Source organism: Lithobates pipiens, unplaced genomic scaffold (genome assembly GCF_037356315.1).
Source record: "Lithobates pipiens isolate NorthernLeopardFrog02 unplaced genomic scaffold, aLitPip1_a1.2 Scaffold_27, whole genome shotgun sequence".
Lineage (NCBI taxonomy): Eukaryota > Metazoa > Chordata > Amphibia > Anura > Ranidae > Lithobates > Lithobates pipiens.
Window position 1 is genome coordinate 40,661,877 of NW_027507788.1, and position 13,815 is coordinate 40,675,691.

At 43.9% G+C, this 13,815-nt stretch overlaps 1 protein-coding gene across 1 annotated transcript in view; it reads right to left on the reverse strand.

The window, feature by feature from the left end:
- The window catches only part of TMPRSS13 (transmembrane serine protease 13), a 164,496-nt gene that overhangs the window by 49,725 nt on the left and 100,956 nt on the right, over positions 1 to 13,815 (reverse strand). Inside the window, exon 7 of the mRNA XM_077456863.1 lies at positions 11,468 to 11,511. Within this exon, the coding sequence (XP_077312989.1) occupies positions 11,468 to 11,511 (44 nt within the window). The remainder of the gene's footprint in view (positions 1 to 11,467; positions 11,512 to 13,815) is intronic.

The window sequence follows — 13,815 nt, forward strand, 5'->3', positions numbered from 1 at the left end:
CCGTTACATCAGAGGGGGGCAGGGTCACCCATACGTCACGGGGAAGCCCGGGTTTCCCCTTGCGTCAAAGGGGGGCGGGGTCAGGTGATGGGTGGCCCCGCCCTCCGCATATAACAAACGTCAGGCCGCCGGAATCCCTGCAGTGTCTTCTCCGTGGAGACAGAAGAAGGATAGATTTTCTGCGCTGATTCAGATGAGCCATCGCTGGACCACGGAGAGATGATCATCCGTCGCTGGATAGCAAGAGTGGATTACCACCGCTGGAATCTTTTTTTTATTTTTTTTTTATTTTTAATAAAGGAATATTTCAAAAGTGTGTTTGTCTTATTTAACTATTTTTTACACTTTCTTTGTGAAATGGTAGGGGTACTTTTGTACCCCCTTACCATTTCAAACAGGGGGGGCTGGGATCTGGGGGTCCCCTTGTTAAAGGGGGCTTCCAGATTCTGATAAGCCCCCCGCCCGCAGACCCTCATAATCACCGGCCAGGGTTGTGAGGATGAGACCCTTCTCCTCATCAACATGGGGACAAGGTGCTTTGAGGGGTCACAGACCCCCAAAGCATCCTCCCAATGTTGAGGGCATGTAGCCTGGTACGGTTCAGGAGGGAGGGGGGCTGCTCTCTCGTCCCCCCCTCTTTTCCTGCGGCCTCCCAGGTTGCGTGCTCGGATAAAGGGTCTGGTATGGATTTTTAGGGGGACCCCCACATCCAATTTTTTTTAATTTGACGCGGGGTTCCCCTTAATATCCATACCAGACCTGAAGGGCCTGGTAATTGAATTTGGCGGACCCCCATGCTTTTTTATTTATTTATTTATTTTTATCAATGACTTTCAATGAGTGTTCTCTGTATTACGGAGCCGACAATTCATAATAGCTGCGAGTGATTTTAAAGGACTTTTTTTCCTGCATAAATGACACTTTGTGCAGGGACAGTTCTAAGCACCAGAAACATGCGCCCCTTCACAGGCATACTATAGACACCCCCCCCCCCCTACGAAATTTAAAGGAATATTACACTTTTATTGTTTCACTTTAATCATTATTAAAATCACTGCTCCCTAAAAAACTGACGTTTTTAAAACTTTTTTTTGCATTGATACATGTCCCCTGGGGCAGGACCCGGGTCCCCAAACACTTTTTAGGACAGTAACTTGCAAATTAGCCTTTAAAATTAGCACTTTAGATTTTGAACGTTGGAGTCCCATAGACTTTAATAGGGTTCTAAAGTCACACGAAGTATGCTATATACTAGCTCCGTCGAATCTTCTTTATACATTCGACAGACACCATAAGCCTTCAAAGACAGATTCGACCGTAATTCATGTGGATTTTCGGACGAATGCAATTTTTGAACGAAAAACGAAATAAATAAAAATGAATTTCGGGAGTAACTAAATAAATTAATTTTTTTCGGACGAAAACGAAATTCCAAAACAAAATATTTTACTCTGCACATGTCTACTAATTTATGCTTTTTAAAAAAAAAATTAAATACATTTTTGCTTATATATGTATGACATTTATGGTAGTGAAGGTAATTAGTTTTTGACCAATTCAGTGGTTGATGTGGACTTTGTTGCTGGATTTTTCCTTTCTGTCTTTTTTATACATTATGTAATTGCAGTCCCAGTCTCCAGGACACTCTGGGCATTTCTAAGTTAACATATAAATAAAGACAAAACTTTTATTTTAGTTTTGGACATAGTAGAGATGGATTAGAACACCTATTAGGTTATTAGGTTTTCATTGCTGTATCTGCCCCTGTTAGGGAGAATTGACCTGTTTACCGTTATCATTGAAAGTGAACGTAAAAGAAAATCCCAAATTTTGGGTTGTCCCCAGAAAAGTAATAAAGGGGAAATCTTCCAATGGGGTCACTAGTTCTGGTGACCTGGGGGCTTCAGGGGATTCTCCTAATTTGCAGGGATTTCCTCTCACTTCCTGTTTTGGCTATGGGACAGTAAGTGAAAATAAATCTCCTTAATGGGACACAAATGGCAACAAAAAACACTGACAAGGGTTATAACCCTCCCTTACTCTATCCAAAATGAAAAAAAAAAAAAGCTTTCCCTATAGTTCTACTTTAACACTCTAAGTTAGTTGTATAGATACTGTATATGATTGCTTAGGAGACTGTGCAGACCCACTTCTCAGCTAAAAGCTAATAGAAAGCTGCACAATTGCCAACAAAATTGTACAACTAGCTTTGTGATTAAGAGAGCAGATAATAGCAGCATAGTTGTCAACATTTTTGCATTGGTGCTCTTCACTTCTTACGGTGCTGATTGCTGCCATCATTATATCCATGGTGGATTAGGCTGTTTATTTCACTTGCTCATCGAGCTGCCATAATGTCATCACAATTTAGTAGTCACAGACAGCGCATTTTCTGTTAGCACTCAAAGCTATTACTCTGGAATCTAGTTACAGGATTGTCTTCAGTGTTTGTCACACACTTTGACATGTAGCAAGGTCTTGAAGAGGCTTTTACAACCAGAGTTCCCTGCAACCCTAGGGTTCCTCCGGAGGTTGCTAGTGGTTCCTTGAGCAATGACAAGTTTGCCTCCCACCTACAATGACTACCAATGTAAAGGGGTACTTTTCCATTGACATACAATTAATGGAAGCCTTTCTCAACCAGGGTTATGTGGAACACTGAGGCCGCGTACACACGGGCGGACTGTTCGTCCAACTTTGTCCGCTGAACAGTGTTTGGGCGGACAGTCCGCTCGTGTGTGGGCTTTCAGCGGACAGTTTCAGCGGACAGTTGGACGGACAAGGTTTTTCGGAAATTCCGTAAAACTGTCCGCTGAAACCTTGTTTCAGCGAACAGTCCGCTCGTGTGTAGGCTTGTTCGTCAAACAAAGTTGCGCGCATGCTCAGAAAGGATTTTCACGCCGAAAGCTATAATGCAGTGTATAGGACGTCGTATTTTTCGTCCCGTCGTACGTGCCGTTCACGTCATCGCGCACGGTTTCAGCAAACTGTTCGTCCGTCGTGTGTGGCCATGTCCGTCCATGCTAAGTTTGAGCGGACTGTTTGCCGAAACTGTTGGACGGACAAAGTTGGGCGAACAGTCCGCGCGTGTGTACGCGGCCTAAGGTTCCTCCAGAGTTTGCTTGGGGTTCCTTGAGCAGTGGTGGACTAAATTCCCACCTGATGGTACCTGCATAGTTTTGACAGCAGTGCCACTTGGCAGACCCAACTTCTCATCTCTTTTGTTATTTAGCCACCGTAACCACTGGCACAAATGATCATGTTAGCTGTCTCTAAAGGAGAACATTCTTTCCACTGACCACCAGTTTAAGTACCATTCCTCCCACTGACCACCAATGTAAAGCCATCCTCTTTACTGACCACCACTGCAAGGAACATGTTTTCCTTTGGCCACCAGTGTAAGGGGACCACCTGTCATTAACCACTGATGTGGTGTGGCCTACATTCCACAATTTGTATATAGAATAATTTTTAGCAGGGATTCACCTGAATATTATTGCAAGGGTTCTTCTGTTGTAAAAAGCCTGAGAAAAGCTGGTCTAGAAGGGCCATTGTGAAGGACCTGTGACTAAAGGTCCCTTTTCACATGGGGCGGATTCTGTCCTGATCAGCAGGAGATCAGCTCACAGATCCCTTCTTGATCGAATCACAGCTGGCGGATGACACATCTGTGTCTGTTTAGTTTCTGCAGATCAGATACGGACAGAGCCCACTCTGCTCTTATGGGCGGCTGGGAGTAAACGGACCTCGCTGTCCATTTGCACCACTACTCTCCAATCCGATCCATCTAAATAGAAAAGGACTGATTCCCATCCATTTGTTTTTTAAGTGGGCCAGATCTGACCCGGAGGTAGGCGGGTGTACAAATATGTTTACTCCCGTCTTTCCATAGGAATGCATGGATCTTTCGATCAGGACCACCTGATCAAATAACAGGCATAACTGATCAAATCACCGTGTGAAAGGTGCCTTTAAGCCCCATACACACTATCAGATTTTCTGCAGATTTTTTCCTTCAGATTTACCAAAACCATATAATATGAGGTCAAACCTTAGGAGTTTAAATTTGTATGCAATCGGGCAGGCCCCTGCACTACATGGTTTTGATAAATCTGAAGACAAAAATCAGCAGAAAATCTGATAGTGTGTATGGGATTTAAGATTACAGTTTGGGGAAAGTCACTAGAAATGATAGAAAAATAGTTGCAGAAGGCAAATGTTCTGCTTATTAGCCCCCATAGTTCAGATCTGTGAAATAGAAAACATCTCCCCTTGATGTTATAAAGAGGAGAAGGGGTGTTCTGTAGTCCTAACACTTCCCGCCCTAGACTGACAACACTGCTTCTCTATAGATACAGTACAGTGAGTGATCGTTGTACCTCCAGGACTACTAGTGTGTTACTGATAGGATCACCAGGTAAAATAAAGGGAAGACATAGAACTAAAGTTTCATTGTTGAGTGATGTTCTGCTTTTACAATTCCAACAATGGCTCCAGCCCTTGGGGTTGATTTCCTAAAACTGGGCTGATGTAGCTGTGCATGGCAGCCAATCAGCTTCTAACTTCAGCTTGTTCAATTAAGCTTTGAGAAAACAACCTGCAAGCTGATTGGTTTCTATGCAGAGCTGCACCAGATTTTGCACTCTCCAGTTTTAGTAAATCAACCTCAATGCTCCTTGTACAGAGAATGTAAAAAGCCAGATTTACTAAATGTTCCTTTCCTCAGCTCAGTGGAAAGTTATTTTATTCCGTAATAGTCTGGCTTGATGCAATGTCCTGCTACTGTTCTCCAAATGAAAAGACATTCAAAAAAGATTTAAACTAAACTAAGACAATTACCCCCCAATTCAGTCACAAATCCTATTTACTTTTGAAATGAGAGCTTAGTAATCACATCCTATAAATATAATAAAAGAGCTGTGAGCTCAGCTTAGTGGGAAACTGTTGCCCATGTTTTATTATAAACTCTGGGAATTGTAGGGATTAATATGTTCTTTTGATCTGTGATGAGCTAGTGTTTGAGTCCCTGGCTGTAAAGCACCGACATTTTCCTTAACCACTTTCAGACCGGACCATTTTGCTGGTAAATGACCAGAGGTCTTTTTACACTTTGGCACTGCGCTGCTTTAACTGGTAATTGCGCGGTCATGCAATGTTGTACCCAAACAAAATTTACGTCCTTTTCTTCCCACAAATAGAGCTTTCTTTTGATGGTATTTGATTGCCTCTGCGATTTTTATTTTTTGCGATATAAACGTAAAAAGACCGCAAATTTTGAAAAAAAATGATATTTTCTACTTTTTGTTATTAGAAAAATCCAATAAACTCAATTTTAGTCATACATTTAGGCCAAAATGTATTCAGCCACATGTCTTTGGTAAAAAAAAAGTCAATAATTGTATATTTATTGGTTTGCGCAAAAGTTGTCACATCTACAAACTAAGGTACGTTTTCTGGAATTTACGCAGCTTTTAGTTTACGACTGCCTATCTCATTTCTTGAGGTGCTAAAATGGCAGGGCAGTACAAAACCCCCCCAAATGACCCCATTTTGGAAAGTAGACCCCCTAAGGAAATTGATAAGAGGCATGTTGAGCCCATTGAATATTTTATTTTTTTGCCTCAAGCGATTGAATAATGACAAAAAAATAAAAAAAAATTTTTTTTACACAAAGTTGTCACTAAATGATATATTGCTCACACATGCTATGGGCGTATGTGAAATGACACCCCAAAATAAATTCTGCTGCTTCTCCTGAGTACGGGGATACCACATATGTGGGACTTTTTGGGAGCCTAGCCGCGTACGGGGCCCCGAAAACCAAGCACCGCCTTCAGGCTTTCTAAGGGCGTAAATTTTTGAGTTCACTTCTCACTACCTATTACAGTTTTGAAGGCCATAAAATGCCAAGATGGCACAAAACCCCCACAAATGACCCCATTTTAGAAAGTAGACACCCCAAGCTATTTGCTGAGAGGCATGTTGAGTTCATGGAATATTTTATATTTTGCCACAAGTTGCGGGAAAATTACAAACTTTTTTTTTTTTTTTTCACAAAGTTGTCACTAAATGATATATTGCTCATGCATGCCATGGGCATATGTGAAATGACACCCCAAAATAAATTCTGCTGCTTCTCCTGAGTACGGGGATACCACATATGTGGGACTTTTTGGGAGCCTAGCCGCGTACGGGGCCCCGAAAACCAAGCACCGCCTTCAGGCTTTCTAAGGGCGTAAATTTTTGAGTTCACTTCTCACTACCTATTACAGTTTTGAAGGCGATAAAATGCCAAGATGGCACAAAACCCCCACAAATGACCCCATTTTAGAAAGTAGACACCCCAAGCTATTTGCTGAGAGGCATGTTGAGTCCATGGAATATTTTATATTTTGCCACAAGTTGCGGGAAAATTACAAACTTTTTTTTTTTTTTTTTTCACAAAGTTGTCACTAAATGATATATTGCTCACGCATGCCATGGGCATATGTGAAATGACACCCCAAAATAAATTCTGCTGCTTCTCCTGAGTACGGGGATACCACATATGTGGGACTTTTTGGGAGCCTAGCCGCGTACGGGGCCCCGAAAACCAAGCACCGCCTTCAGGCTTTCTAAGGGCGTTACAGTTTTGAAGGCCATAAAATGCCAAGATGGCACAAACCCCCCCCAAATGACCCCATTTTGGAAAGTAGACACCCCTAAATTTAGGGGTACACTAGTGAGACTAGGTAATAAATGGCGGGTGCCCTGAAACTATAAAAAAATAACTAACCAACCAGCGTCACCTGTAACAGTTATATGGTGATCACTGGTGAAAGGGTTAACTAGGGGGCAATCAGGGGGCTTTATGCAGTAGTATATGGGGGTCCCTGGCGCTATAAAAAGCTGCAGCGAACCTAAATACCTACCTGCCTAACTAGCGTCACCTGTGACACTAATACAGCGATCAGAAAAACGATCGCTTATTAGGCTGGGTTCACACTGGAGCGATGCGGGAACGCCACGAATGCGCGGCGGGTTCCCGCATCGCATGCCTCCCGGCGGCAGTTCACACTGCCCTATGCGAACTGCTGGGAGTGTCAGTGAAATGTTACTGACACCCCCAGATCAGTTCGCATATCGCAGTGCGATCTGCAAACTCGGATCGCATGGTGTGAACACCCATGCGATCCGATTCTGCTGCGGGCCAAAAAAAGGGTCCCGTGCGAATTTGCGGCGGGTGCGGCGGGTGCGGCGAATGGCTGAACTCGAATCGCACAGAGATCGGATGTGATTTGCACTGCAGTGCGGTGCGAATCACATCCGTTCTCATAAACCGCTGCAATGTGAACCCAGCCTTAGTGACACTGGCGACGGGGGGTGATCACGGGGTTAAACCTTTATTGGGGGGGTTAGGGGGGCACCTTAGAACTAAAGGGGGCTAACCCTAACTGCCCTAACAGTTATTAGTCACAAATGACACCCGCCGGGTGATCAGGGGGTTAAACCTTTATTAGGTAATAAATGGCGGGTGCCCTGAAACTATAAAAAATAACTAACCAACCAGCGTCACCTGTAACAGTTATATGGTGATCACTGGTGAAAGGGTTAACTAGGGGGCAATCAGGGGGCTTTATGCGGTAGTATATGGGGGTCCCTGGCGCTATAAAAAGCTGCGGCGAACCTAAATACCTACCTGCCTAACTAGCGTCACCTGTGACACTAATACGGCGATCAGAAAAATGATCGCTTATTAGGCTGGGTTCACACTGGAGCGATGCGAAAACGCCGCAAATCCGCGGCGGGTTCCCGCATCGCATGCCTCCCGGTGGCAGTTCACACTGCCCTATGCGAACTGCTGGGAGTGTCAGTGAAATGTTACTGACAACCCCAGATCAGTTCGCATATCGCAGTGCGATCTGCAAACTCGGATCGCATGGTGTGAACACCCATGCGATCCGATTCTGCTGCGGGCCAAAAAAAGGGTCCCGTGCGAATTTGCGGCGGGTGCGGCGGGTGTGGCGGGTGCGGCGGGTGCGGCGAATGGCTGAACTCGAATCGCACAGAGATCGGATTTGATTTGCACTGCAGTTCTACTGTGTGTGTAGAGTGTTGGTGCAACTCACCGATCCGCTCTCCTCCGTGTCGGAACGAAAAATACCGACACGGAGGAGAGAATACATCACTTCCTCTCCTGTGTTTACATTACAGGAGAGGAAGTGATGTCACGGGGGATTCCTATTCGTCGGGAGCGATCGCGAGGGGGTGGCCATGAATGAATGGCCGCCCCCTCGTCCCGGATCGCTCCCGGACGAAAACCGACCGCCGCAGGCACCGGGCGGGGGCCCGATCGGGCCCCCGACCCGCGGGAGGCAAGGGACGTACATGTACGCCAATATGCCTGCCCGTGCCATGCTGTCGACGTACATCGTCGTGCGGCGGTCGGCAACTGGTTAAGAAGCCCCCCACTGCCTCCCCCTCACTCCTCCACAAGTCTTTCCATCAATGGTTGTGGTCAATCTTGTGACTTCTCATACTTCCTACAAAGATCTGAGCCATGCATTATTATCTGCATTTCTTCTGTCTCTGGACAACTCAGAAACTCCTTTAAGAACTACATGTCCCAGCACGCTATACTCTCCCTTCCCTGTGGAAGATTGAGCACACTATACTGTCTCTCTATAGAACTTCATGTCTCAGCACATCCTACTTGTCATTTTTCTGTCTTTGTGGCACTACAAGTCCCAGCACACTAAACTTGCATTTGGGTTTCTCTCTAAAACTAAAGTAGACACCTTTTCAGATTTTCAGCATTCCCTTCTCTTCCCAAAATATTTGCTAGTAGTTAAAGTGACATTAAACTTGTTTTTTTTAAAGCAGTTTCAGCAACAGGTTTGACCTCCCTGGCGGTATGATTATTTCCGATTTTTGAAGCTTAACCTCCCTGGCGGTATGATTAGTTCTGGTTTTATTTGCTGAAAGCCGTACAATTATTTTGCATGGAAATTTGGCATTTTATATTGTAGGCCTGCAATTCTTAGGAATAACTCTCTTAAATCTCTTCAAACCAGAGTCTAGCAGACATCCCGGGTATAATAAAATTTATAATATAATAAATAATAATAAAAATTATTCAATAATGTAATCAAATCCAAAAACACAGAAATTTGCTCATTTGCAGAATTGTCGCTGTCATTAGATTTAGTGTTTGGTGACGAATTTCCCCACAAATCGCTATCGCTCAATTCTGCAAGTGATTCTAATTTATTATCGCTGTTTTCTAGTTGGTCTAAAATCACTTTTGACATAAAGGGACAGTTTTTGGTTGCTATGGACAATCTCCAAATTCCAGGCAGAAAAAACAGTATTTATAATATAAAAGTGCATGCAGGACACTGGACAGACCACTAGGGACAAAGGGGGTGTGTCATTTTTTTATACAGTACTGTAATCTGTAAGATTACAGTGCTGTGTGTGTTTTGTGTGTTTTTACTTTTTTGAATTTGGCGCCGATCTCCGCTCCCGTGCGCCGTAACATCACAGGGAACGGAGCTCGGCGGCATTCGGGCACTGTGAATCGAGCGGAGAACAGCTTGATCACACAGCGCGGAGGACATCGCTGGATCCAGGGGACAAGGTAAGTAACTTCTCCCTGTGTCCTCCCTGTATCCAGCTATGCGATCCCGAGTCTGGCTTGGGGTTACCGCTCGTGGTACGGAAATCCCAACCCGAGCCAGACTCGGGATCACCACCAGGGAGGTTAAAGTGGTACAATGTTTTGCATGGAAATTTGGCATTTTATATTGTAGGCCTGGAATTCTTAGGCCGCGTACACATGAGAGGATTGTCCGTCCAACTAAGTCCGTCAGACAATCCGACAGACAGTCCGTCCTACTTTTGAATGAACGGACTTGACCACACACGACGAACAGACAGTCCGCTGAAAGCTTGCGCGATGACGTGTACAGCACGTACGACGGGACTAGAAATACGACGTCCAATACACTGCAATGCAACCTTCGGCCGTGTAAATCCTTTCTGAGCATGCGCCATACTTAGTCCGTCCAACTAGCCTACTCACGAGCGGACTGTCCGCTGAAACCAAAGTTGGACGGACTGTATTACGGAAATTCCGAAAGACTTAGTCCGCCAGACTGTCCGCTGAAAAAGTCCGCTGAAGCCCACACACGAGCGGACTGTCCGCTGAAACACGTTTCAGCGGACCAAGTCCGTCAGACAGTCCGCCCGTGTGTACGCGGCCTTAGGAATAACTCACTTAAATCTGTGCAAACCAGAGTCTAGTAGACAGCCCGGGTATGATAAAGTTTGAAACATGAGATCATAAATTATAATATAATAAATAACTATAAATAAATATAACAAAAATAATAAAAATTATTCAATATTGTAATCAAATCAAAAACGCTGAAATTTGCTCAGTTGCAGAATTGTCGCTGTCATTACTTTCAATCTTTGATGACGGATTTCCCCACAAATCACTATCGCTCAATTCTGCAAGTGATTCTAATTTATTATGGCTGTTTTCTAGCTGGTCTAAAACCGCTTTTAATGTAAAGGGACGGTTTTGGTTGCTATGGACAATCTCCAGTTTCCAGGCAGAAAGAACAGTATTTATAATTTTGTCCCTGTACAAAGTACTAGGGACAAAAGGGAGGTGAAATTATTTGATACAGTAATTTAATCTGCAGGATTACAGTATACTGTATGTAATGTGTGTGTTTCACTTTTTGAATTTGATGCCGTTCTCCTTCCCCGTGCGTCGCACCGCTTGCAGGGAACGGACCCTGGCACTGTGATACATCAAGCAGAGGACACGGTTCACAGACACAGCGGGTAGACATCGTAGGATCCTGGGGACAAGATAAGTAACTGTAACTGGATCCTGTGATGTGATCCCGAGTGTGGCTTGAGGGGTTACCGCTTTGGTACAAAAAAAACACCCCGAGCCACACTCAGGATTACCGCCAGTGAGGTTAAACACTTACTTGGTTGGCAGCTGTTTTATGATTTTTTCCTATTTAAACTGGTGCCTTTACAGCCGTCTCAGGTTTCCTATTTGGGTGGCTCCTTTCTCTTGCAGCCTCCTATGAAGCCACCCTTGCATGCAGAGAATAGTCTCCCTACACTGTGTGCATCAATAGAAACACCCCATAGCTTAGGATGGCAATGTACTACCCTTCTCCTCTCCCTCCTTCTCCCTCTTCCCTTCTCCAAGCTGAAGGAGTCACTGTACACTGCTAAATACTGTGAAGACCAGAAATCCAGGGAAGCAGCACAGAGCGAGCAGGAACCAGCAGCACTGAAAGTTGTAAATTGCAAGTGCTGGGGTAAAATAGTTTACTGGGGGGATGTATATTTTACCGTGCTCAGCTAAAAAGGCTCAGGGTTTAATACTATAACTACAAATAAAGTAAATTGCACATAAATCAGCAAGCTATATTTGGAGTAATTACACACTGCTTACCTGAGCATTTCAACGACAGATACTGGCCAGTGGGACAAGTTTCACTACAGTAAAGCAGAAAAATAAATGTTGGTACGTAGCAAGTAAAATATATACAATATATGTTTTCAGGATGATTGGGAATATTTGTTCGGCATGCCTGTCAGACTGGCATCTTTTTTCATGTTATATCAAGACTGGCTATACTACAGTGCATCACTTTTTCCACATTTTGTTATGTTACGACCTTATTACAAAAATTTATCAAATTCATTATTTTCCTCAAAATTCTACAAACAATACTCCATAATGACAACATGAAAGAAGTTTGTTTGAAATCTTTGCAAATGTATTAAAAATAAAAAACAAAAACATCCCATGTACATAAGTTCTTGCACCCTTTGCCATGACACTCAAAATTGAGCTCAGGTGCCTCCTGTTTCCACTGATCATCCTTGAGATGTTTCTACAACTTGATTGGAGTCCACCTGTGGTAAATTCAATTGATTGGATATGAGTTGGAAAGCCACACACCTGTCTTTATAAGGTCCCACAGTTAACAGTGCATGTCAGAGCACAAACCAAGCCATGAAGTCCCAGGAATTGTCTGTAGATCTCAGAGACAGGATTGTATTAAGACACAGATCTGGGGAAGGGTACAGAAACATTTCTGCAGCAGGTCCCAGTGAGCACAGTGCCCTCCATCACCTGTATATGGAAGGAGTTTGGAAACACCCAAACTCTTCCTAGGGCTGGTCACCCAGCCAAATGGGGAAGAAGAGCCTTAGTCAGGAAGGTGACCAAGAATTTGATGGTCACTCTGACAGAGCTCCAGCTTTTCTCTGTGGAGAGAGGAGAACATTCCAGAAGAACAACCATCTCTGCAGCACTGCACCAATCAGGCCTGTATGGTAGAGTGTCCAGACAAAAGCCACTCAGTAAAAGGCACATGACAGCCTGCCTGGAGTTTGCCAAAATGTACCTAAAGAACTCTCAGACCATGAGAAATTAAATTCTCTGGTCTGATGAAACAAAGATTGAATTCTTTGGCCTGAATGGCAAGCATCATGACTGGAGGAAACCAGACACTGCTCATCACCTGGCAAATAACATTCCTCCAGTGAAGCATGGTGGTAGCAGCATCATGCTGTGGGGATATTTTTCAGCTGCAGGAACTGGGAGACTATTCAGGATCGAGGGAAAGATGAATGAAGCAATGTGCAGAGACATCCTTGATGAAAATCTGCTCCAGTGCGCTCTGGACCTCAGACTGGAGTAAATGTTCATCCTCCAACAGGACAATAATCCTTAGCACACAGTCAAGATATCAAAGGAGTGGCTACAGGACAACTCTGTGAATGTCCATGAGTGGCCAGGCCAGAGCCCAGACTTGAACCCGATTGAACATCTCTAGAGAGATCTGAAAATTGCTGTACACCGACACTCCCCATCCAACCTGATGGAGCTTGACAGGTCCTACAAAGAAGCATGGGAGAAACTGCCCAAGAATAGGTGTGCCAAGCTTGTAGCATCATAATTAAAAAGACTTGGGTCTGTAATTGGTGACAGAGGTGCTTTAACAAAGTATAGAGCAAAGGCTGTGAATACTTAAGTACAGTATCTCACAAAAGTGAGTACACCCCTCACATTTTTGTAAATCTTTTAATATAATATAAGATATTATTATCTTTTCATGTAACACTGAAGAAATTACACTTTTCTACAATGTAAAGTAGTGAGTGTACGGCTTATATAACAGTGTCAATTTGCTGTCCCCTCAAAATAACTCAACACACATCGATAAATGTCTAAACTGCTGGCAACAAAGGTGAGTACACCCCTAAGTGAAAATGGCCAAACTGGACCCAAAGTGTCAATATTTTGTGTGGCCACCATTACATCCAGCACTGCCTTAACCCTTTTGGGCATGGAGTTCCCCAGAGCTTCACAGGTTGCCACTGTAATCTTCTTCCACTCTTCCATGATGACATCACGGAGCTGGTGGATGTTAGAGACCTTGCACTCCTCCACCTTCCTTTTGACGATGCCCCACAGATGCTCAATAGGGTTTAGGTCTGGAGATATGCTTAGCCAGACCATCATCTTTACCCTTAGCTTTTTTAGCAAGGCAGTGGTTGTCTTGGAGGTGTGTTTGGGGTCGTTATCATGATGGAATACTGCCCTGCAGCCCAGTCTCCGAAGTGATGGAATCATGCTCTGCTTCAATATGTCACAGTACATGTTGGCATTCATGATTCCCTCTAGGGCTGCAACTAACGATTATTTTCATAATCGATTAGTTGGCCGATTATTGCTTCGATTAATTGATTAATCCGTTAATAACCTTAAAAAAAAAAGTGGGTCAAATT